General features: G+C 45.5%; 2 protein-coding genes across 6 annotated transcripts in view; one reads left to right on the forward strand and one right to left on the reverse strand.

Annotated features, from left to right (window-relative positions):
- Nucleotides 1–12,428, forward strand: part of FAM228B (family with sequence similarity 228 member B) — a 17,948-nt gene extending 5,520 nt beyond the window's left edge. The window contains exons 4-10 of one of the 4 annotated variants that reach the window (XR_008748103.1): nt 306–425; nt 3,389–3,457; nt 4,114–4,311; nt 7,985–8,062; nt 8,899–8,986; nt 9,091–10,974; nt 11,894–12,428. Coding sequence is in view for 2 of the 4 variants with exons in the window: in XM_055810666.1 (XP_055666641.1) it covers nt 306–425; nt 3,389–3,457; nt 4,114–4,311; nt 7,985–8,062; nt 8,899–8,986; nt 9,091–9,332 (795 nt within the window). In the remaining 2 variants the exon portion in view is untranslated. Of the gene's footprint in view, nt 1–305; nt 426–3,388; nt 3,458–4,113; nt 4,312–7,984; nt 8,063–8,898; nt 8,987–9,090 lie in introns of all 4 variants that reach the window. The other 3 variants (XR_008748102.1, XM_055810666.1, XM_055810667.1) reach the window with 3 other exon arrangements.
- The window catches only part of ITSN2 (intersectin 2), an 87,520-nt gene continuing 75,554 nt past the window's right edge, over nt 12,022–23,987 (reverse strand). For both annotated transcript variants that reach the window (XM_055810661.1, XM_055810662.1), the window contains exons 29-39: nt 21,426–21,547; nt 20,455–20,561; nt 19,146–19,329; nt 18,195–18,293; nt 17,855–18,022; nt 16,783–16,995; nt 15,937–16,058; nt 15,301–15,383; nt 15,054–15,137; nt 14,630–14,803; nt 12,022–13,501 (exon numbers count right to left, since the gene is read on the reverse strand). In XM_055810661.1, the coding sequence (XP_055666636.1) occupies nt 13,344–13,501; nt 14,630–14,803; nt 15,054–15,137; nt 15,301–15,383; nt 15,937–16,058; nt 16,783–16,995; nt 17,855–18,022; nt 18,195–18,293; nt 19,146–19,329; nt 20,455–20,561; nt 21,426–21,547 (1,514 nt within the window). In that variant the 3' untranslated portion in view covers nt 12,022–13,343. The remainder of the gene's footprint in view (nt 13,502–14,629; nt 14,804–15,053; nt 15,138–15,300; nt 15,384–15,936; nt 16,059–16,782; nt 16,996–17,854; nt 18,023–18,194; nt 18,294–19,145; nt 19,330–20,454; nt 20,562–21,425; nt 21,548–23,987) is intronic.

The following is a 23,987-nucleotide window of genomic DNA, read 5'->3' on the forward strand; positions in this document are numbered from 1 at the left end:
TGTTCAGAGTGTCTAAATCATTAAAATCATGGCTTTAAACTGGGATATCCCCATCTCCATTGTTTCATCTGTGTGAAATGTTGTCCATCTATCCTGAAGTATTCTTGACAACTGCTACAAGGATGTTTTGTTGCACTTCGTGCACAGAAATAACGAAGCATCATGATGTGAAGATGCTAGGTGAACTTCTTACCGTTCTATCCCAGGTTGTAGCTTGATTGTGGAACCTAGATGAGAACCTGATCTTTGTAAAGCAGGTTGGCTTTTTATGCAGACCTATATCTTTTTTTTTTCTGTTTATCCAGAGGTTCTCCTCAGCACCAGCAAAGAGTGGCGCAGAAAATACTTTTGAATGCAGTAGACGTTTTGGGAAGGAAAATAATACCAAAGATTTGCTACCACAGAGAGACTTCTGTCGTGCAAAGGTATGTGTGGAGGAATGAAATGGAATGGAAGGAATGAAGGGAGGAATGAAAACTGGTTATTTTCTAAGTCCTGTAAAATCTGGGATATATTTGTCATTGGGAAGGGGAACAAAGAACTCTGGAAATAGCAATCCAGTTTTTGGGGGGTTTTATCAAGCCTTGCATCCTTTTGAGACAGCTTTATTGAGTTCACTTTGGTATGTGGAAAAGTTTCCCATAAAACCTTAAAACAAGCTTGTGACTAGTTAGAATCATGGACTCGTGGAACAGCCCAGGCTGGAAGAGGCCTCTAAAGATCATCTGATCCAACCTTTCATGGCAAAGGGACACTAGATGAGATTATCTAGTACCCTGTCCAATCACATCTTGAAAATCTCCAGTGATGGGGACTCCACCACATCTCTGGGGAGATTGTTCCAGTGAATGATTGATCCCACTGTAAAAAATTTTTCTTATATTAAAATGAAAACTTTCCCAACACAATTTATACCCGTTGCCCTTTATCTTCTCCATGTGGCTCCTTGTGAAGAGTGCGCCTCTGTCGTCTTTGTAGTCAGCCTTTCAGTACTGGCGTACTGTGATGAGGTTCCCCCTGAGCCTTCTCTTCTCCAGGGACAAGATACCTAACTCACGCAGCTGAAGGAGACCTAACTCCTTTGGTTCTGTAAGGACTCTTCAGAGGTCTATCATCCAGAAGAGAACTTTTCACCTGTTCACCAGTGTGTGTTCTGAGTATGTTCTGCTAGTGGTTCTTCTCAGCTGGAGAGATGGCCATGTCTCCCTGGTGCTGTTACGGTACTGGTTTTAGAAAGGTTCTGTGATTACGTGAGGTAGATCTATCAGATGTAATGCAACATGCTGGTTGTTTCAAATAGTAGGATGAAAGGGTCTTAAAACATGCCAGAAATTCAGCTTTCCCCTTTCTGATTTGCTTTTGGCTTAGTTTTTTGTGCTGCTTGTCTTTTCCCTGCTTGCTCTGATATATGATGTCCCGCTCATCTCAGGATAAAGCTGCCTGTTGGAGTGTGAAGCTGGTCAGTGGGGTCAAGGCATACATGACTGGGAACTACACTGCTTGTTGGGATTAAAAATTAGTATTAAGTACAGGGAGTAGCAGGCTAATTTTTCATTCTGTGCATCAAATGCATTCCTTGAGTCTTGTGCTGCCACTGGCATGGTAGACAGTGTGTGATGTGCAGAAATGCGATGACTGTAGCTCAGTTTTTAAATGGCATGAGAAGGTCACTGCAGGGATGACTTTGAATTAATCTATGGGAACCATGGGAGGTAGGCAGCAGGTCAAACAGATAAAGTTTGAATGTTTCAGCCCTGCCTCTGGCTTAGGTCTAAGTAAAACCAGGTCACTTGGGGATTAATTTGTGTTGGTATGAATATTTAGTATGGATGTACAAGATAAATTTTGCTGTGGAAATAATATTTTTTGTGAACTTGTCATGGTTTAACCCAACGGGCAGCTAACCACTACACAGCCGCTCACTCCCCACCCCCTCCAGTGGGACAGGGGAGAGAGCTGGGGGGGAGTCGGGAAGAGGGGAATTAATGGGTTGAGATAAAGCCAGATTAATAGGACAGAAAAGGAAGGGAAAATAATAATAATAATTATAAAAGAATTAGAATATACAAAACAAGTGTTGCACAGTGCATTTGCTCGCTACCCACCGACTGATGCCCAGCCAGTTCCCAAGCAGCAGCCCCCAGTCAGCTTTCTTCCCAGTTTATATATTGAATGATGTCCTATGGTGTGGAATATCCCTTTGGCCAGTCTGGGTCACCTGTCCTGGCTGTGTGTCCCCTCCCAGCTTCTTGGGCCCCCCAGCCTGCTCACTGGTGGGGTGGGGTGAGAAGCTGAAAAGTCCTTACTTGTTGCTAAGCAGTGTTCACACTAAAACATCAGTGTGTTATCAACATCATTCTCATCCTAAATCCAAAGCACAGTACTGTACCTAGCTACTAGGAAGAAAATTAACTCTATCCCAGCCAAAACCAGGGCAACTTGTGGCTTATAAAAGCTTTTGATTGACTCATGAAGAAAAGATCCCTCTGGTTAACCCACAGAGTTGGTGCTGCCTGATCACAGGGGAGATACCCCCATTGCATGTGTGCTCTAATCTCACCTGGAGGGACTCCATCCCCAAGTGGTAGCCAAATGTGGTTTGTATTCCTTGTCCTTCTTGGCCAGAGCACAGGAGTTGCAGTAAGAAGCCACATGTTATAAGACCTGTTTAAAAATCAAATTGACAACAGCAGTGTGTTGCAAGGGCTGTTCTTAAATCATGTTCTAGTGTCCTGATATTCACAATGCAGGGAACAGCTTCTGCCTATCCTGATCTTCAGAAAGAGTAAGGTGAAGATGATGCTAGAGAACTTGGCTGATGTCACAACAGTAACAGAGATTTAAAATACAAATTTGTGAGCAGGGGCAGCAGTGAGGGAGTTTACTACTTTGGAAGGGTTTTTTTCTCATTAGCTTTCCTCTTATACTTCACTGGTTTCTTCTGTTTTTCCTTTTACACTTTTATGAATTCCTTGGGGTTTTTTATGATTCCTTGATTTATTTGATTGCTATTTGTATAGCATGGCTATATTGAAAGTGAAGGTGTGGAGAGGTTCCTTGGCTATCTTCGTTGGGCACACGTGAGCAACAGTAGGAAGGACCAAGTGGTGGTGCAGTCGCAGTGAGGAGCAGCCAAGGAGATATATGGTCTGGTCTCACTGAACGTATACATTCCAGTTCTTCCAATGCTCTTCTGTTGCTATGTTTAACCTAACTGTTAAGAACAGGTCTCCCAAGCATATGCCTGCCTGTGCTATTCTTCCAGCTGGGTTGTGGTATAATAATGCCATTAATCACAACACAAGTCATTATGTTGAATTTGAAAGTAATTCTAACCCTTATTGTAAGTCCTGCTTTTACTTCATGTATGTTTTGGATGTTTTGTTAGAGAGCACCTGATGAAGACATTATTGCTTCTGTTCAGTGCATCTTGGACAGAGAAAGTTATTTTGTAAGGGTAAGAAGTAGTTTCTCTTTCCTCATTTGCTGTGTGTTTTCCTGCATGTCAATGTTTTTTTCCTCTCCCTCAGTGATTCATAAAATGTCAATTGTATTAGTGAAAAACTAAATCTGTAAGTACAAGTTACCGGCCTCAGTCTTCTTGGGATAGGGCTGAAATGATAACCCTAAAAATGAGCTTAGGAATCATCTGTCTTTGACTTATGTGCCCCTCTGCACCTAACATTTGTTCTGTGGATGATGGTGGGCCTGCAAATGGAGGGCAGGAGTGCCGATCTGATCTAGCAGATTGCCAGTGCTGCAGGGAGAAAGTCCTTCTCCTGCTGCCTGTCTTGCAGTCCGGTGATTATCAGAGCCCTGCTCTGAAGTGATTTCAATCCACTAACCTGGTGGGGGAAAGTGAATGTTTTTCTGCCAGTCTTGCACTACAGCTTAAAAAATTAAAGTCTGAATGCCAGAGCTTGAGCCAGGGGGAGCTTGGAAACAAGTGGTAGGAAGTGGAGAGAGGGAAGAGAAGAAAGAAGGGCTGGAAAACAGTCTTTGCAGCAGTGACCAGTCAGATCACATCACCCAAGCTGCATGGCTTCACCTATGGAATCTTTAATGTGGTTGGCCAACAGGTTGTATGGTTTTTATTTTCAATTTCTGTCTTAGGAGGTGGACACATATTTGAGGCACAGTGATTTCTTAAATCTGAGAAAGAAGGAGATCCTGTACAAGAAATGGCTTGAGGATGTTTCAGAGCCACTGCTGCAGAAAATTGAACACAAAATGGACAGCCAGTCAAGCAAAGAAATACAGAAAAGGAAAGAAGAACAACTCTCTCTCTATTTAGACTACTGTAAAAAGAAGGTATGGAAGAGAAGTAAATTTCTGTCAGGAGAGCGTTGCATACAGAGGGTGTAGACAGGATCCAGGTTTTAGCTGTTACTTGCTGTTCCATTGAGTAGCCTGGAGTTAGGTATGCTTTACCTGTAACTTACTCTTTCCAAGGACTTCTGTAATGGTGACACACATCGCTACAGCTGTTTAAGTTCACCATCTGATGGGAACTGCATTGTTCGTGAGCATGTGCTGGGATCTGAATGTGGTGAGATGCCATGATTTAGTGTATTTCCCTCTGTGGGATGGACCACTTAGAGGGGAAAACCTTGAGCCCTTTCAGCTGAAACCAAAGGCTGGGTCTGTGAGCAGGGAGTATACCATGCTCTCATGTCTCAGGAGTTCAGCTAGAGCAGTACTGCAATATGTTGGCAGAGCAGGAGTGAAACAATTTCGTGGCCTTGGATGCTACTGGTCAAGCTTTATAAAAGAAAAAAGGTGGGAACAGGGAGACACAGACAATTTTCTTAAGTCTGCGTGCATGTTAATAGACCCAGCTCATGGATTCTGTAGTTCCACGTGTTTCAGTACTCACAAAAACTGCAGTCACTGTAGGAAATACTTGTTGGTTTTCTTGATTTTGCTCTGCTGTTGAGTGTCAGATCCCATGACTCAACTTTCTGCAACTTAGGAATGGATATATAGAGCAGTAAGAGCAGTTACATAATCTGCCACAAACAGAATAGTATTTTACACAGAGCAGGCTTTTGTTGTCAGTGGAAACCACTGCACATTGGAGTTATGAGACTGTAAGCAAGCTTCCCATCCAGAAATGAAAATGCCATTGGAGGTGTGTTATTTTAATGAGAGCAAATTACCTCTTTTTCAGAGAGATGTGAAAGACCCATGCATTTAAACTGCATGTAATAACAAAGAGCTGAACCAGCCGTACTGCTGAAGTCCTGGGATGTAGGATATGCTGGGTGTACTGTACATATCTGGGTCTGCATCAGTCCACCTTGCAAGCTTCTGTGTCAGGTCAGGACTTTGCTGGGTGTCCTCCGAAAGCAGTGGCTGGTGTACTGGGTGGGATGTGTCCTTCTCCCTGAACAAGCCCAGCACCAGTGATCAGCCTCCACCTTTTCTCCTTGCTCTGTGGTGTCGGTTCTATCATCAGCATGACTGAAAAGCAGGCTGAAGCCTTTCAGAGTAACAGGACAATTAATTTGCAGGACAGTTAATTTGCATAAGTTTGCATTAATTGTGGCAGCATATGATAAATTTTGCAGAACTTAAGACAATTCTGTGGATTGGTTAATACACTGATTTCTGGCTGTGCATTTTTTCCCCACTCCCTTTTTGTCCATTTTCTCTTGCTCTCTTCCCTGCTATTTGGCTTCTCCTTGTCCTGTTCCCTGGATCTTTTCACCTTCCTGTGCCTCTGTCACCAGTCTGTTCCCTCTTCCTGTATCTATTCTGCTTTCCTCTCTGTCTCCCTCCACTCAACTCTTTTACTCCATCCCCAAGTCTCACTACTTTGCCCCTTCTGTCAGACTTCTGTCCAGTGCTGTGTCTCCCTCTCCTTGTTGCTTCTGATGATTCCTCCAAATTCTCCACTGTCTTCTGCTTTTCAGAACTGCTTTCTTCCCCTTTCCTCCATTCTCCTCCTCCCTCTAACACTCCTCACTGTTCTTCCAGGCTCCTCCATCGCAGTCTTTCTGTCAGCTTACTTTTCTGCCTCTTTTTCCATGCCATCTGCGCCTTCCTCCTTTACCTCCCTTCCTTGACTCTCCTTTGTTCCACTGACCTGCTTGTATGTGGGGGTCTTGCCTTAAATCTGCCTCCTTTTCACCCCCTTTCTCACCTCCTCCTTACCTCCAGCCTCAGGGGTGTGGATTGCAGGTGCACGATAAGTTGGTTGGTCGCTGTGTGAAGATGGCAGCAGTGCTGCTTTTCTTCTGGCACCAGCAGATGTGCACACCGAAGCCTGCAGGGAGGAAGAAGTTTCCCTGGCATGGGTTGCTGCTGTGTTAGCCACAACTTAGCTTCTGGTAGTCCAGGATACTGTAGGCATTGTATGCTGAAATGCTGCAGAGTAAGAGACCCTTTTGACTCACTTTTAAGAGCAGGCTGTTACTCAGCTTTCTGCCAAGGGGTGTGTGCGTGATAATGCATCGACTGCAGGAAGGGATCAAACATGGGGTGCACTGCACAGCACCTAGCACAGCTGACTGAGGTCTCAGCACATGTTGTGACGGGTTGGTATGTAGTAATAAACCAAGTGGTGGCACTAAAACTCTGCAAATTGAGGCATGTTAGGGCTTAAAGCTTTCCAGGGAAAGAAACAGGAGACAGTGGGTGCGGCTGCTGCTTGCTCCCTGGGAAACGGCCAGATCCTGGGGAGCAGAGGCCGCTGCAGAGGCAGCAATGTTCATGCTTAGCAGTAGCTGAAACCCCATGGAAGCTGCCCAGGTGTTTGCTGAGTGTCTGGGAACAGCAGAGGCCCTTGGGGCCCAACTCACTTGCCCACCTTCAACATAGTCACATCTTAAACATACTGCAGATCTCACTTTGTTTGGTTTGGACTCTTGCAGTGCTCCTGAACTGTTCAGGTCAAAGTGTGGCTTTTCTAAATCTTAACTTGAAATCACATCCACAGATTGCCAAAAAGAACTGTGTATGGCTGAGATCTAGAAGGCCATGGGCTGAATGCTTCCTTCCTTCCTGGGACCCCCCTGGAGAATCATCTGCACAAGGAAGCTGAAAAAACTATCTCCAAGGTTTTGGAAGAATGACTGAAAACATTAGGGAGAAGTATTTTACATGCTTGCCCCATTCTTACTATTCTTAGGGCATTGTTTGTGGCCTCTGCTCTTTTATCTTTCCTTCTGGTTTTGTGTTCTCCTCTGTACAGCTCTTATTTGATGCAATTTAGATGAGTCCTGGCTTATTGGCTGTAAACAGTTTGGAGACAAGTGGTTGTAATTGACCTTTCTCAGCATCAGGTTTGATCAGTGTGTTGACCTTGGTCTCTGTTCAGCTTCTTGGTAGCCTGTTTGATCAGGTGACCTTTGGTCTTGGCCTCAACAGTGAACGCCAAGTGGGGGTACTTGGTGTTCCCCGGCTAACTCTGGTCATAGGGAACTTGAACTGCAGGATTTGTTGCCCGCGGAGTCCTTGATGAGACGGAGCTGTGGTCTGGACCATCAGGTATGGTTCAGCTCTTTACTCCTCTATACAGATAGAAAAGCAGGCTAACCACGGGGCTTGGAGCTCGCATCTCGCAGGCCAGTGACCTGCCCAGAGCTATGGCCGGTGAGGGCTCTGTCACTTCATTTTTTTCTTTCTTTTCTTCTTAATACCTGTTTCCTTCTCTGTCAAAACATTTTCCCTTGAATGAAATTCCCATTTTCTTGACAGCCCTAGTATTTTAGCTTGTAATTATTTCTGGATGCTTCATGAAATAATTTATTACAAATTTATGCCCATGATAAATTAAAATGGGTGGAGGAATTTTCCTGTGACATTTCAGTCACCTTCTTTCTGAGGTGCAGCGTGTGAAAATTCAGGCGGCCTTCTCCCCGCCAGCTCTGGTGCTGAGTTCGTAGCATGCCTGGCTGTGTAGTACCTAGGCTGGCTGCTCTCTCGCTGGTTTATCACCAATAGCTTTTGAGACCTGACCCAGTACCGGCTTCTCCCACAGGGCTACGTGGCTTTGGAAACTTATGACCCATCAGAATATGACCCGTTCTTCCTGAAGACCCATACGGACTGCTGGAAGGTGGGATGGCCCGTTACCCCCTGAGGTTTAGAGGCACCCTTTGACCAGCAGGAAGGGCAGGGTTAGGAGGCAGAGCATGTTACTGACGTGCTGCTATGGGGCTGGTGTACAGCAACACATGATGGTTTCATTAATAAATACAGGTCCCAGCTCCTACTGCGTTTAAGCTCAAGAGCGTTTGAAAAGGGTTTTCACTGGGAACATGGTTTGGATCCATACTAAGCCCAGATTTGGAGGCACAGTAGGCAATGGCAGGGGGATGTTTGTTTTCCTTATCTCAAATTCATTGTGGCAACCTGGGAAGTGTCATGTCTAATGAGGGTTGGTGAGCTCCCGGGCAAGCTGGGTGTGTGCTTTGTAGAAGGAAATAATCTGACAGTTCAGGTGATCTTTACAGAAGCTCACTGTGGTAACAAAATAGAAGAGTTAGGTTGGACTGACACAAATCCATGAAGTAAAAGTCTCTAAATCCCTTCTGGGTGCTGTGAGCCCTTAGCAGCTGTGGGGACTGAGCCGATACTTCATTGCAGTCATGTGCCACGCAGGGTTCATCAGTATCAGCTGCCCTCCAGGAGCTCAGCTCTCATATCTCTGGTCTAACTTTGTGGCAGAGTTGTTGAATGTGTTATGGCCTGCCTGAGGAGCTGAGATGCTCAGCACTTCTCAGGCCACTCCAAGTCTGTGTCTCATGGTTTTACTCATAAAAAATGAGGCTGATGCTCCTTCCCTGCTAATCAATGGTACTTTGACAGTCATCTCCGACTTTGGTCTTTTGAGGCTCTCTGACAAAGTGCTTGTGTTGGTGCATAAGCATGAAATAACTGTCTCTGTCACAGGTTTCAATACCACCTTTACAGGATCCTCTGTTAAAAGACATTCAAAGAAAATTAATTGAGACGGGCATTATCAAGCAGTGTGAGACAGGTATTTTGAAAAATTGTTATCCCTTGGAAGTGTTTCATATGAGGGCACCACCCTTGCTCGTGACAGTAGATGCTCACATGAAGCCCTTGTTTCTTTCTTGCCAGGAAGACCATGCTCTACCAGAGAGCTGAACAAACTGAGCAGAGCAGAACTGCCACAGCTTCCCTTGGGCCGGCAAGGCATGGATGCAGCCCAGTGGCTGAAGGTGCCACACGCCTACATCGCGAGCGAGGTCCACCAAAGGAAGAGGCAAGAGCTAATGTGGTGTTTACTGAGAGGCAGCACAACAGCTACGGTGGATGAGGCCTCTCCTTGGCTGCATAGCAGAGTATTTGCTAAAACTTAAATTTCATGGTGAATTCTGCTTTGTTGTGTATTTCTCCTGAGAAAGGAGTGTTGGTGAAGGGAAAGCCTTCAGGTATGGATTGGACAGCAGGTTGTATTAGAGCAGAGCATTGATGGTCAAGCTGAGCCTTGCAATAAAGTGGCTTTTGGTGGGGTTTCCTGCATTTTCTGCTTGCAGCCTGGCAGGCAGGCCTGCATGTCAAGCTGTGGAATATCTCCTGGACGCTTTATTGGAAGATCTGAAAGGGTTTAGTGTTCATACTTGCTTTGGATTTTGGGGGTTGTTTTGCTATCAGTTTCTAGATTTTTGGGAGCAGAGCGAGGTCCCCTACTTGTATCACAGGCTGGTTGAGGTTGAAAGGGACCTCTGGAGGTGATCTTGTCCAACCCCCCAGCTAAAGCAGGGCCACCTAGAGCCAGTTGCCTAGGTCCATACCCAGACAGCTTTTGAATATCTCCCAGGGATGGAGACTCCACAGCCTCCCCGGGCAGCCTGTGGCAGTGCTTGGTCACCCTCACAGCAGCGGAGTGTTTCCTGGTGTTCAGATGGTGCTTCCTGTGGTTCAGTGTGTGCCCATGGCCTCTGGTTCTGTCACTGGACACCACTGAAAAGAGCCTGGCTCTGTCCTCTGTGTACCCTCCCTTCAGGGGTTTGTACACAATGATGAGATTCCCCCTGAGCCTTCTCCAGGCTGAACTGTCCCAGCTCTCTAGGCCTTGTCTCATATTTGCTCTTTGACCACTGAGATAAGGTTACATGTCCTGGCTTAAGCCACCAGGCTGGTCCTGTACAGGAGCAGCCTGTGCTGAGGGAGCTGCGCACAACTCCAGTGCATTGCATCCTGTAGCTGAGCTTCATAACAGGCTTTTTTTTTTTTGGTGTACGGGCTGGTTGGACTCAGAATACAGTAGAGGTCACTAATGGTGGTGCAGCGGTGCAGCTGCCTAAGCTGAAAACACTAGAGCCCCAGCTAGCCCTGATAGAGAAGCATTTGGGATCAGTGAAGAGTGATTCTTATTTGTTGGGTTTTTGTAATTATGTTGGGTTTTTAAAGTCCCAGTGCTTGGACTCGCCCCTTTTGAAAGCTCTCTGGTTCTGCCATTGCAGAGCACAACAGTTAAGGGAACTGCTGCTCCCCAGTGCCAACAGCGTTAAAGCTGAACTGGGCGCCTGATGTCCTTCCCGAGCCAAGCCCGCTCTCTCCCCACCAGCCCCTGCTGTGGCCCAGTGCTTTACCCCAGCATGTTTACAGCAGTTATGGGATAATGACACGTTCCAGGAGGAAAACTAGTCACACAAACATTTCCTGGAGTGACTCGGTGTGGGAACAAGCCAGTGCAGGAAGCCGCGCTGGGCTACAGCAGCCTTTGTGTTGCACAGACTGGCAATTGCTTTTACTTCTTTTTTAAGGCAGAAAGTCATCAGCCACCACAAAGGTGGCAAGAACCGATGATGGCACCTGTCCTCCAGCTGACTGCAGTGGCAAGCGCAGCCATCGGAAGGTACCAGCTGCAGAATATGTCACATCTTCTGCCACAGCAAGTGATAGCAGGCTGAGTCTTGGGGCAAACTGCAATAAACTCGCCGTCTGAAACTCACGGCTCTGAAGTGCCGTTACCCAGCAGCCAAAGAAGCGTTTGAGGTGCTGCTGCTGTTATTTCCAGCTCCAGTTCATGCTCAACAGGCCAAAACCTGCTGTTCTAGGACAGGGGTCCTCAAACTTTTTAAACAGGGGGCCGGCACGCGGATGAAGTGGCAGGCAGTCATCTGCAGCTGCTTGGTTCGCCCCCCCCCCCAAGTACCAGGGGCCAGACTGAGGACCCTGGGGGCTGTATCCATCCCGTGGGCCGTAGTTTGAGGACCCCTGTTCTAGGAGGTTTGACTTAGGCTCAGCTCTGTGAACGTTCTGTGGGTTATAGGGTGACAGTCTTTGTATTAAAGGAGATGAACTGGTGAGAGAAGTTAGAATAAAGTCTGGTATAGGCTTCTCTTTGCTGCAGTGCAGAATCTGTGTGCGACCCCCAGGTCTGGCAACAGCTACAGCTCCGGGTACTGCAGGAAGGGTGAAGGTCAGCAGTGGGCAGAGGGAGCAGCAAAGCTTGCTAAATTGTAGCTGTAATTGTTGCAATTTTGCATGAAGCTGAAAGAGGCCACCTTGAGATTTAGGAACAAACCCCCTCCTTGAGAAGAAGGTGCTCCTGGCCGTGTGCCTGGCCAGCAGACCGGTACGGGAGAGTGGCTTAGAAGGCACTGATAGGGAAATGATGGTTGGTTTTGTGCAAATCTTTATCAGAACTCCCAAAGTGAATGTCTTGCAAACTATTATTTGCAAAATAATGTTAGGCTACTACCAAGGTTTCAAAGGACTTTCTCCTGGAGGCAGTGTACAAGCAGTAAATCAAACTTTACCATACGTATTGAGTGTTCTGAGGAGGCAGGAAATAATGAGGGGGGAGGAGCGGGAAGCGTGCTTGTACAAAATGCCTGGCATTTTCCGGGAGGTCAGTGCTAAGCAACAAAGGCTGTCAGCACCCTCTAACTCAGTTTCTCTCTTGTTCCAGTGCGGTCCCTGTCTCCCTGCGAGTGTGACTGCACAGCAGCTCTCGTGTCAAAGCCTGGAAACGGAATTTTCCCTCTGCTTGTACAAGAAGCTCCAGTCTCCCACTGCACAGACACCATCTCTCAAGAGTTGCCAAGATTTAGTTTTATTTAGGATTAGAAATACTGAACCACAGAAAACTGTTAAAAGTAACAGAGGTTTACTCAGCCCTGTAACAGGAGGGTACACAGATGGCAATCAGGTGTGAAACTGTCAGACATCAGCATGTATTGGTGCACCCATGGAAAACAAGAGCAGGGGCTGCTCAGAATTGCATGCTGTGCTTTTTCAACAAAGCAGTTTAAGGAGGCAGTAAAATGGTTACAATGTATCAAACTCTTTATAAACAAACTTTTTTTTTTTAAAACCATCTCTGATTTTGGTACCAAGAGACAGTTTTTGGTGTTCTATCAATCTTGTTCTACAGATTCATGTTGGGGTGACAGTTTCCCCCGAGCAAACCTTTTAAACTCGTAATAAACTCTTCCTGATTTTAATCCTGTAAGTTTTTCTCATTATTTCACATTCCCCTGTACAATAAAATATACTTTTTAAAAATCACTATGCATCAATAAACATCTGTAGACAAATTACATTAATAAACTTATATTTTACTCTCTATATACATGTTGGCAATGTCAAAAGCTTCAAGATTCACATCGAGGTCTGCAAGACCAAGGAAATGTACACAAATAACTTACGTTTAGGAAAAAAAACAAAAGCTGAAGAATATTTTTCCACATTATTGTGGGTCACAGTATTTAAAATATTTTTTCTAGTTATTTTTCACAACCACATTGTCTCAGCAGAGAATGATGAATCAAACTGAAGCAGAAAGAAAAATCAAGTAGCAGTTACTGATTTCAGTGCAGAACTAAGTCAAGTAAAGAACTACACTTGATTCTTACAGAATATACAATATATCGGAGACTTCTCCAGTGCTAAGGCTTCTCCAGCATTTAATCTTAAAACTATCATCCTGAGACGGGAAGATTCCAGTGGATATCACCTTTCAGATTTCAAATGGAATGATTCTAGTTCTGAGCTTAAACCATTCCTCAGTCTATACGTCAGACTAAGTGGTAAAATATACATACATCTTGATGCCACACTTCTACTTAGTATTTTTTATGGCCCTGAAAATGGAAACATTGGCATCCAAAACCAAGATATTCCAACATAATAAAAAGGCACTGAACTATAGTACTGTATATACAGTAACATTTGTGTTTGCATAGATCAACAACAACTTTGAGCACTGCAACGAACTAAATGCAACCAGTAACTAAGAGGAAATACGGAAGCAGCAGGAACTCTTGCTTAATTAACCAGCATGGGGCAAGGAATCTTTTAAAAAAAAATGTTCAGGCTGTCAGCTTCAGTTGTCCTTCATAAATTAAAAAAAAGTGTTCTTAGAGGAGTGTTTTCTGATCAAAGAGCTGCAGGTCAAAACGAACCCAGACTTCACCTGTTGGAACTTCATGCAGCAGTAAATGTTTGGTCATGGGGCCTTTGCTTTCTTGTTCTGTTCTGATTTTTGCTACTGGAACTTCAGTGCGACCCAAAAAATCTGTTGGGTAAGCATGTAAGAAATTTCATTAAGCAAAGATGTTAAGCTTAGAAAATCTGAAGGTGTTGGATTAAGCAGCAATGCTGCATGGTACGTATTCAGTTCCAGAGCACTGCTCCCAAGCTTCATGTTTGAAAAGCCCACAGCCCTGTGTAAATTTTGTGAAGCGGTGACAAAAAAGAGCCTTTCTAGAAGACAAAAATGCTATGGAATTAGGATGGAAAACATGCCTTTATGTCACAACTTGATCTAAGGGCTTTAAGAATACAGTTCCCTTTCAGAAACACAATTTCAAAAGTTCACCTGTCTTTGAGCTGGAAGGTCAGAATTAAGTGATGGAACCTGTTTACAAGTCACCTGTGCTGCTACAAAGACAAAAATAAATCAACTATTTTGGCTCAGCCAACTTTCAATGAGGCTTATATATCATCCTTTTCACCAGAACAATGGCCTTGAACAACTGCTGCCACTAGCAGGTTTACAGTCCCAGTCAGGAATGACATACCCTCTTTGTGGCCATTTCATATATAACACCTTTGTGTCTGTGTGTGCATTAAAAGGTTTACCATGAACTGAAAAACAACAGACTCAGCTGTCCGACTGGGAAGAGCCCAGCAAAGTCACGTTCCCTCACAGGAGAAAAGACTGAGCTACAGTTACACACAGGGCCACTCGGGTCAAGGCACTACCTTCCAAATCTGCAATAATCAACCGTGTGTCAGAGCCCTGATAAAGCACTTACCCTTTTAAAAGAGTACTAGAAGTGACTGACTGTGGAAAAAGAAACCTTATCAAGCTGTTGCTGTGCAAATATAACCTAACACCTTATTTTCGCGCAGCTACGCTGGGAGAGAAAAACTGTGGCTTTTGAACTTCTCCGTCTTGCCAGTCTGACAAAAAAAATAATTCTGTATCTGACAGAAAAGCCAGAGTGGGACCAAACCCGACTGCCCAGAGCTCCTGGCTTGGGAAGGCTATTACCGAACCTCTTGAGTAAGGAGGCATTGTTTTTAAACAACGCTTTCCAGGAAGCAATCATAGCTACAGGTGCTTGGAATCCTGGTGAGGAGCTGTGCACCCCAAGTCACAGAAAAGCATTCTTTTCCTAAAATAAATGTTCACACTTACCATCGGGTGAGAACTGATCCCTGTCAAACATGGTGATACACAGGACATCCTGATACAGATCCTTAATGAAGAACTGGCAGTTGAAGTTCCACTTGGGGTTCAGGGTATCCTGCAGGGTCCTTGTAGTGTAGCTCTGGGAGCCCATGCTGATTTCACAGTAGGGGTTGCTCTTCCCTAAACACAGAACACGCAGTGAGACACCTCTGCAGTGCAGACACCTCCCCCTCGGGACACACATCGATGCTGCCGTCCAGCAGATGTGGGTCAGGCAACCCCTATATCCTCGAGCAGCACAGAGCTGGTTCTTCACTTGGTCCTCTGAAGCTAAATAATGGCTAATTCGTTCAGAAGCTGCAGCTGAAAGCACAAAGTTTCCCAAACCACCGAACTCCTCCCAGCAAGCCTCTCCATTTCCTTCACTTACCATTGGGCTTACAGGCCTTGAGTTCTGTCGCTTCAATCACGTGCACCATCAGGCGTCCTATTCCTGAGGTTTTCTGTGAGCGAGCTGGGAACAAAGAAGTCAGAAATAAATGGATCGATCGCAACCGTAACAATTGGCAATGGATCTGAAGAGGGAGACCCTACACAGACACCATGGCATCCTCCAGAAGAGGCCCTGCCCACATGTCCACAGGGGTGAGGGGGACGCTACAGAACTCGGCGGGTACCTTGATAAGCCTTTTCACGTTTCTTCTTCTCGGTTTCGATGTACTGCTCTGATGCTGCTTTGATTTTCTGGACCCAGGCAGTACTGCAAAGAGCAATCCCTATGGTCAGGGTCACACCACAGGCTGGAAACTCTTCAGTATCAGCGACTCTGCCCCCGTTTCTTTTGCCATTTCTCCCACCACCACCACCCCGGGTTTCAGAGGCATCGCACATCAAGTCAGCTCAAGGACTAAAGTGATGGGGTTTTTGGATTTAATCTTTTGTCCCATTTACATATCAACCTAAATAAGTGAAAGCGGTGCTGCTGTTTTTTATTAAAAACTGCTGGGTCACGCTGAAAACAGACCAGGACTGGGGAAGAATCCTATGGGGCGCTGGACTTTGCAGCCCTAAACTGTTCTTCTATACGACTGTTACATCAAGGAGCAGTAGATGTAACTGGATTCCACTGCAAGAGCTGCTGCACAAGCAGAACAAAATCAGAGAAAACTTGCAATTCAAATAAAGAGTCAAATGAGTTTCTTTCCTGACCAAGAGACTAAACCCGTTCTTGAACTCAGAGACCCCCACGTCTGCTCAATGGGAACAGCTGTGAGCAACAGGTTTAAGCTCAGGTCTGCATTTTCTCTACTCACCGCTCATTAATGTTGTCAGTTTTAAGCGTGTAAACTCTGTCAATGTGTGAGATGTGGAAAACTGGCTCATCACTGGAAGGATCTGTGGGCAATTTCACTAGGACTTCGTTAAGGAAAACAGGCTGAAAGAAAAGCAAATATCCCTGTGGCAGCATCACCCTGACAATAAGCGGAAACTCTACAAGGATGTTTAAATACAGTTTTACTGTAGGGAAAATGAAAGTTGTAGGACACAAGACTAACAGTCAGATCACCCTGCAAAGGATGTGAGAAAGGACTGAGGGGAAAACTGCTCCGGTGATACACCCCATCCTGTCTTCCTGGATGAAGAGCTTTGTGAAAAGGGCAGGACTGCCTAAGCAGAGCTGCAGTTCAGAGCCTGGAAAGCCTGGGAATCTCTCAGGTTCCCCGTTGGAAAGCAGCCCTGATACTTAAACTTATCTCCCAACCCAAAACCCTGAGAACACACACTGTGTGGGCAGAGACTAAAGTTTTGCACTTTTTACTGTTTTCTAAAGAAGTACAGGTATTTTTCTTGTGGATGCGGGAACCTGTGCAAACTTAAGCCGAGGCTCCTGCTTCTGAACATCCCACCCAGCTGCTCAGGCATGACGCTGTTCCTGCCTTTTCACCCCAAGGTGGACGGAAGTGTGTATTAAACCAAGACCAGAAGCCTGTCTTTTCTGGGGACTAAGCCCATTCGTGCATGTTGGCTGACAGTACGTGCCCGTGTGACAGCTAACAACCAGGGCCAGCCGGCTAATCCCAGCCGGGACAACAGCATTCCTCATCCCGAGCCAGGTCCCACTGTATCAACAAGACCACGGAGCACCGTCAGTCACTCACCATTTTGTACATTTTGAACTGGGAGTTGGATTTGGGGCTGAACAGCTTATCGGAGCCGGAAGATACAAACTGTTTAACCATGTAGGTGAGCAGGAGAAAGTCATTGAAAAGGAAGCCATACAGCTCCTTACTGCTCTTGGCCTTGTACAGCTTGCCACTGTGCAGGAGTTTCCGTGGGCCCAAGCAATTTGTGAGGGAGTTGAACACGGGTTGCTAGGAGAGACAAAACTCATTAGCAGCAGTAAGTTGATGCGGATGTCAGTTCCCGCTGCTCTTCACAGTGAAGGCTACTCAAGCTGCTCAAAATGCTCTTCTTTTCGGTTTCATGACTTTAGTTACAAATGAAGAGAAGGGAAACTGGTTTATGATCTGCCATGGTACCACCACTACTCCCAGCTTAAAGGAGATTTAAGCTTTACCAACACCACACACGGGGGTCTGATGGATGAAGGCATTTACCTCACAGCCACTGTTCTGTTGTCCAGAAGCTGTGTTTAGGAAAAGCCTGCAGAGTCTGCACTCAGGTCACCTCTTACGGGTGCAGGACTAGGTGATGCAACCAGGACAGACCCGTTGGGCCTGTCAGGTCCTGGTTCCTTACGCAGCCAGTGGAGACCTGTCACAACACCTCACTTTGAAGGCTGTCCTGAAAGGTACAGGAGCCTGAACCCCACATATCTGTAAGGACCTGGTATTAAGGGCTTCTGTGCCCCTCCTGGATGAAGGAAGACCCTGGGAAACACACACTAAGTGAAATTCCACATAGTAACACCTGACTTAGCCAGGTGGCACCACAAGCAGAACTTCAGAGATAGTTACTTTTGTTTGCTTCATGGTTTAGATGGTATCAGTTTTAAGCTGATAAATCAAGATTTCTCCACTGCCACAATGATGCAAAAAGGGCTCATCCTGTTATGGCTGTGAGCAAAGTTTAGTAAAAGCTGCTCTGCCACGAGCTCGGCAGTGGATGACATTCCAATAACGGATGTGAGCAAGGCCTCCCACTCCTTCCCCCAGCCTTTCTGAAATGACTCGGAAAAGTCTCCGCCATACGGTGTATCAACGCGGCTACCTCAGCAAGACCTTCGCACTGGACGTGGGACTGTATCCATTCCAGCCTGTCCGAGTTCTCTTTCTCACGCACCCCTTCATTAACTTGAGAGCACAGCTCCTCCGCGCGCTCCAAAGCAAGCTTGAGGTTACTGTGATCGGGGTGATTTTCTGGAGTGTTCTCTAGAATCTGGTATGGATCAAAAATGGGAGAAAACAAGATAAAACCAGACGTAAGCACAGGTCCTGCTTCCCCATGCTCTCAGAGAAATCCCCATAAAGGGACAAGGCTTTTTTTTGCTTTTGCTATTGAGACCAAACTCAAAAGTATTCACCTACAAAACCTTGCTTAGGGTACTCACACTCTTTATAAGCAGAGGATAGCGGGTTATTCTTTGCATAGGTTTCAGGAGGAAACTGGAGAGGGGCATTCCTTTGCAACGAGGGTCCAAGGCAAGTTTCTATGGTGCAACCCAGAGATTTAACAGAGACACTGCATTACTCATCAAGAAACAATTGGCTCACCGCACTGAAAACTGATCAGATTCATTTTTCCAGGCATTTCAAGAAATCTCAGCTTTTTCGGTAAGCAAACAATACTTGTATCTAGAACAAACGAGAGCTGGTGCTGTCATTGTACCCAGACGCTTTGCCAGCACAAGCTGCAGGATCATTGCTCATGCAGAATCCTTACATTCAAAAGAGTTCCAGCTTTTATTTTGACACTACAGGCTCCACTCAGGTTGAAAAAAACAAAGCAATGAAAGAAAGAAATGCCTGCTGTCAACAGTTCTGGCATTTCTCCTTTCATGGCCCCAAAGCCACCACACCACCTGCAGTATGGCAGCAATTCTTTATTTATTTCGGCGGTGTGCCTGCCTGTGACGCTCACGGCACACCTCCGGCCCCAGCAACCCCACCGTTCAGACACACTGCACGCCCCCCACTGAATTACAAACGTGTTCAGAACAGCAGCTTTTTTATTTCAACTCCACAGACTCTTACCCCTTCTGACAGCGTGAATTTTTGGGATGGTGCAGACACCGGCACCGTAGCTTTGTGGGGTTAGCGTTACACTGAAGTAACAAGCAACGGAATGGGAAATGGAGTAATAAATTAGCTGGAGAGAAAGACAGGTACATAAATGTAAAGCATACACAGCGTTAACCATGGTCATCATATAAATACACCTTGGAAGGTTCTTAGCTATTTTTGCAACATTTTACTCTTCTGGGTTATTTTGAGCTGGTCAATGCCGATTAGATGGGCTCCTGTCATTCAGGAAAAGGCACAAAAGCTACCGAATAAGATACCTTCAAGTAGTCTTTGAAATCAGCATCTTCATCAGTTTTCTGCTGCAGCAACGAAGCTCCATTAAGCTGGCAGCTGCAGAACCGAATGTAGGCCTGCATGTGAGACAGCTCGGCGGCCAAGATGTCCCCAATCATCTGCACGGGCATTTTTTCTCCTCCTGTTTTCTTACGCACTCGCAAGGCTCTGAAGAGGAAAGAAAACACCATCCAACTTTGCTGCCAAGTCTGTGAGGCCTAAATCAAGATCCTTACAACATCAATCTCTGAAGAGCAGCAAGCCTGCCAGGTGAATTCCCCTACGTGGCACCAGCATTTCCAGGTGGTGCAGGGTCCAGCCTGAACCCCCAGGAAGTCACCAGCACAACACAGCCAGCTGAACGACCTGCCTAAAGGCGTCTGTGTGACTGAGCCTCTCCTTTGAGGTTTCTGGGACAGTCGGCATCAAGCTCTACGCTGAACCAACATCCCGTTTCAATAAATTATTAGCCACTTCGTCTCTCTAAAGTTTATTTTTAGAGAACTGAAGGTTGCTTTGCAGAAAACTGGAAGAACATCTCCCATGCACATGCTTTTGTGTAGGCTCTACTTCTAACTGTCCTGGTGCCGGCTGGGATAGAGTTAACTTTCTCCCCAGTAGCTGGCCCAGCGCTGTGTTTTGGACTGAGCATGAGAACCACGCTGATAACACAGGGATGGCTCAGTTGTTGCTCAGTCGTGCTCACCCTAAGCCAACGGCTTTCCAGTTCCCCACGCTCTGCCAGCGAGGGGGGGCACAAGGGGCCGGGAGGGAGCAGAGCCAGGACAGCTGCCCCGAGCTGGCCAAAGGGATATTCCATAGACAGACCGTCACGGTCAGTATATAAACTGGGGGAGCTGGGCGGGAGGGGCTGATCGCTGCTCAGGGACTGGATGGCATTGCTCAGCGGGTGGTGAGCAACTGTGCATCACTTGTCTTTTGGATTAAACTCTTCTTATCTCAGCCCATGTTTTGCCTTTTTCTGATTCTCCCCATCCCACCAGGGTGGGGAAGGGAGCGAGTAGGTGCCTCGTACTTAGTTGCCACTTAGTTACCACAACACTAAGGTATTATAGCAAATGTGCTTCTGTTCTTGCTGTTTATTCCTTCCCCCACCTCTTGTAACAGCGCCTTCTTTCTGAGGTAGTCTGAATACATACAGCTGTTCTGAATGCATGCATGCATGGGAAATAATCAGCAGGGACAGAAATATTTACTGTAAAACCAGAAAACATCCTGGGGAACGGAACAAGAGAATAAAGAAGAAAAAATAAAAATGTCTGTAATACTCACTTCAATAACTTTGTATTTGACATGATAAGCTCCTTCCAGTTAACAAAGATCAGCCCCATTTCTCCTTCTGTGAGACAGCCTGAATCAGCCATTGGTTTTTGGAAAACCTGCAGTCAAAAAACCAGAAAGGTGAGCAATTCTTCAGAGACAAAAGCAATTAATCCTCTTGTTCAGCCTAGCAGTGATTTTAGTTTTTTTGAACACTCAGTGTCCATATTCTCAGCAGTTCCTTACTAGCACTTGTGACAGCTGTTGCTATTTTTCCTAAGCGCATGACCTCGTTCTGACACTGGCATCACCATTTGCAAAGCAGGGACAAGCACCATGACCTGCAGGCTGACTTCTAAGCAGAAAAGCATTCCCATGATTTCAGAGCCAACTGCTACACAAATTACACCTCCGCATCACACCCGTCCCCATACCCAGAGCGCTCACAGCCAACCTGCGTGCAGCTTCTTCCAGGGGTTCTCGGCACAATACCTCTGACAGCAGCGTACCCGTGTAACTCAGTCTGTTTAACATCTCCAGCACTTCACCACAGAGTTTAGAAAGGTCATCAGATGTCCAAGACCACCTAACACTGGCCAGTTCCTGCCCTGCCTAGCGAGGTGGTCTTGATTCCAGACATAAAACTGGAGATGAAGGCAGATGATAAACTTTTATAGTGCTTATACAGCTCAGCTTCTGTCATGAGCCTGTGCAGCTTTGCGAGACACCCCAGTCCAGCCCATTGTCTTTACACTGAGCCCAAACACCTAAGAAAGGGTTTGGGAAAACAGGAAGGTCCTTGTACAACGTGATGGTTTTGCCTGGTGGCCAGCCACATAACATTGGGTAGAATGGGAAGTAAGTGCTCACACCCCCTTCTTCCCCCAGCTTTTCACAATTCGCAAGAATCCCTTTATTGTCAATATTCAGTAGGACAGAAGTGTTCTTTTTCCAAATGCATATTCACATCCAAGGCATCTCACCTCCAAGACGAGCTGAAGATCGTCCATATACCTTTCTTCCGTCTGAATGAGTTCGTGAATATAGCCCTGCCTTTTCCTTTCCATCGGTTGCATAGTGTCAAGACTTTGGAGGTCAGCACACCCTACAAGAAATAAGCCAGTAGTTTAGATCCCACTCAGGCCATCAGATCTGAGAAATTAACAAAATTGCATCAACACACACCAGCCTATGGTTCAGACTATATACACAGTGGTAAAACCCTGTCCACAGCAGCAGTGAGTTTCAAAATGAAGTGATGTAGCGATCAACCCCCTCCCCACTTCATGTCATTTTTCAGTCCATCACCTTTTTATTTCTTTGAACATCCCTTGGTCTTGTACTGTGATGCAGAATGAGAATTCCTGACTTCCTGCCGCTCCATTTGTCTCATGATTTTTCTCATCCCTTCTCCTTTTCTGCCATACTGTTTCAAAACTGTGGTTTTTCTCTTACCTTATATGATGCCTTTTGTGAGACGAAGTCATCTAAAATGTGTCTGGTTCTCACTTAGGACACTGCACCTTTAATCTCCATGCCATTTCTAAAGCTCTCTGCCTTGGTTATTGTTTTCTGATACAAACCACCAGTACAAATTTGTGAAGTCACAATGCATAATGCTACAGTTGTTTAATGCCACAGTTGCACAACATTTTTTCCTCATTTAGAAACAAAATGAGCCTGAAAGATGCTGAACTATTTTTATGCATCAAGTATGAACAATCGGAATCATGCACAGGAACACACAGACACTCAATGACACAAACCCCAAGTTTTCAGTAGTAACATGCAGCCCCTACAGCTTCACACTACTTTTCTCTACTGTACACACTAGTAAGCACGACAACAATGTTTGAAATTTAGTAACCAAATCAAAAACTGGTAAAAAACCAAAGTGGTAAATATGTTTAGATGGGGAAAGTAGGGCACAGAAAGTCAAGCTCTGATCCTTCTGTTAGCCATTCCATGCCAGCAGAGTACTGCAAAGTAGCAGAGTGGGGGAAAATGAAAAAAACCCAACAATTACAGAGCATTTGAGAACATACATCTATCACTTGATGCGATGGCATCAGATTTTGATACAACATGAACTGTGGATTTTGCAGGACAGCAGAAAGGACATCACAGGGACTCACTTATATCCAGCATTTCTAGAGGAATGATACTTTTTCAGAGTTTACAGGTGTCATGAAAGGCAGAGTGACCTACAGCAGGAAGGGCCGTGTCTCCCTAGTCACCCTAACACACCGGACACTGGAGCGTGACTTAAGTCTATTCGCTGCTGGTGCATACATCTGTTTATGGGAAGGCTGCTCTATACAATGAAATTAAAATGAGTTAGTAATAAACCAGGGATGCGCACACACACCAAGAAACACTAAACGTTTGGCTAAACTTGATGCGACAGTGGCCTAGGGGGCAGCTTCCTGCTGCACAGGTATCGAGCTGCTTCAGCAAAAGAGAACACTTGTCAGATTAAGTTTTATGACACCGTTTGAAGTATTTGAACAGGGAAGCCCTGTGAGCAATGCAAAGGAGTAAAGGCAATAGCTAGATTTAAAATCAGAACTTTTTGGTTCTGTTTTGTACCCCTAAGGAGGGTCACTGATCGCAAGCTTTCTGACTAGATTTGAAAAGAAGGCAACTTTTTATGAAGACATCTGGGACTGCAGCTCTTTTAATAGTGCAGGATGCTGCTTTTGGCCTTAGTTCCTCCCAACCTTACCATCAGGCCAAAATCAGATGAGAAAAAGGAGTAAAGTTCCAGATCAAAGTGATTCCTATGAAGTTTGATACTTCAATCCATTGCGATGGACTGTGGCCAATGTGTACTACTTTTGGATTCTAGTGCCATTCTTTAGTCTGTACAGGACTGAGTTTAAGGCCACCTGGTTACTAAGACATGAAATTTTAGGATAATCAAGGGCTTGCACAGTGACCAGATTTAATTTGTCCAGATTTGAAAGTCTCAGCTTTGACCACATGGTTCTCTTTTCTACTGCAAGATACGCTCCTACCACAAAAGCAGGAATGGACTGAAGCTCCTGCTGCTGTTTGCTTCTATCACAGCTGTTAAAACAACCCACACGCTCAGGTTTATGCCTGTCGCATGCTGTCTGCTTGAAGTTGAAGCCAATGCTGGAAGGAAAACAAGCCTCTTTTTATGCACCTAAAATAGATTTGCTTCATAAACTCATTATCAGATACAAAAAAGCAGCTAAATTAACTGGCTCCTGCACTAACCTTGTATTTGGACTGTCAGCTTTTGGGATGAACAGATGAGTGCTATTTTATATTTAAATAAAGCACTAATGAAAATGCCCCAAATTTTGATTGATCTGATGACACTGGCATAAAAAGTGAGTTCAGGCATTTGGATCTGAAGGGAAGAAAAGTGAACGAGGGAAAGAATAGAACTACCACCTGCCTAGTGCCTTTGGCAATGTTTTTCCAAAGTGGCCATAGCAACCCATGGGCTCACTGGAATGGAAAGGGTGGACCGACATCTCTATACCCTTTCTCCTCCCACGTTTCCATTCCCTCCT

The sequence above is a fragment of the Falco peregrinus genome, chromosome 7, assembly GCF_023634155.1.
Source record: "Falco peregrinus isolate bFalPer1 chromosome 7, bFalPer1.pri, whole genome shotgun sequence".
In the NCBI taxonomy this organism is placed as follows: Eukaryota; Metazoa; Chordata; class Aves; order Falconiformes; family Falconidae; genus Falco; species Falco peregrinus.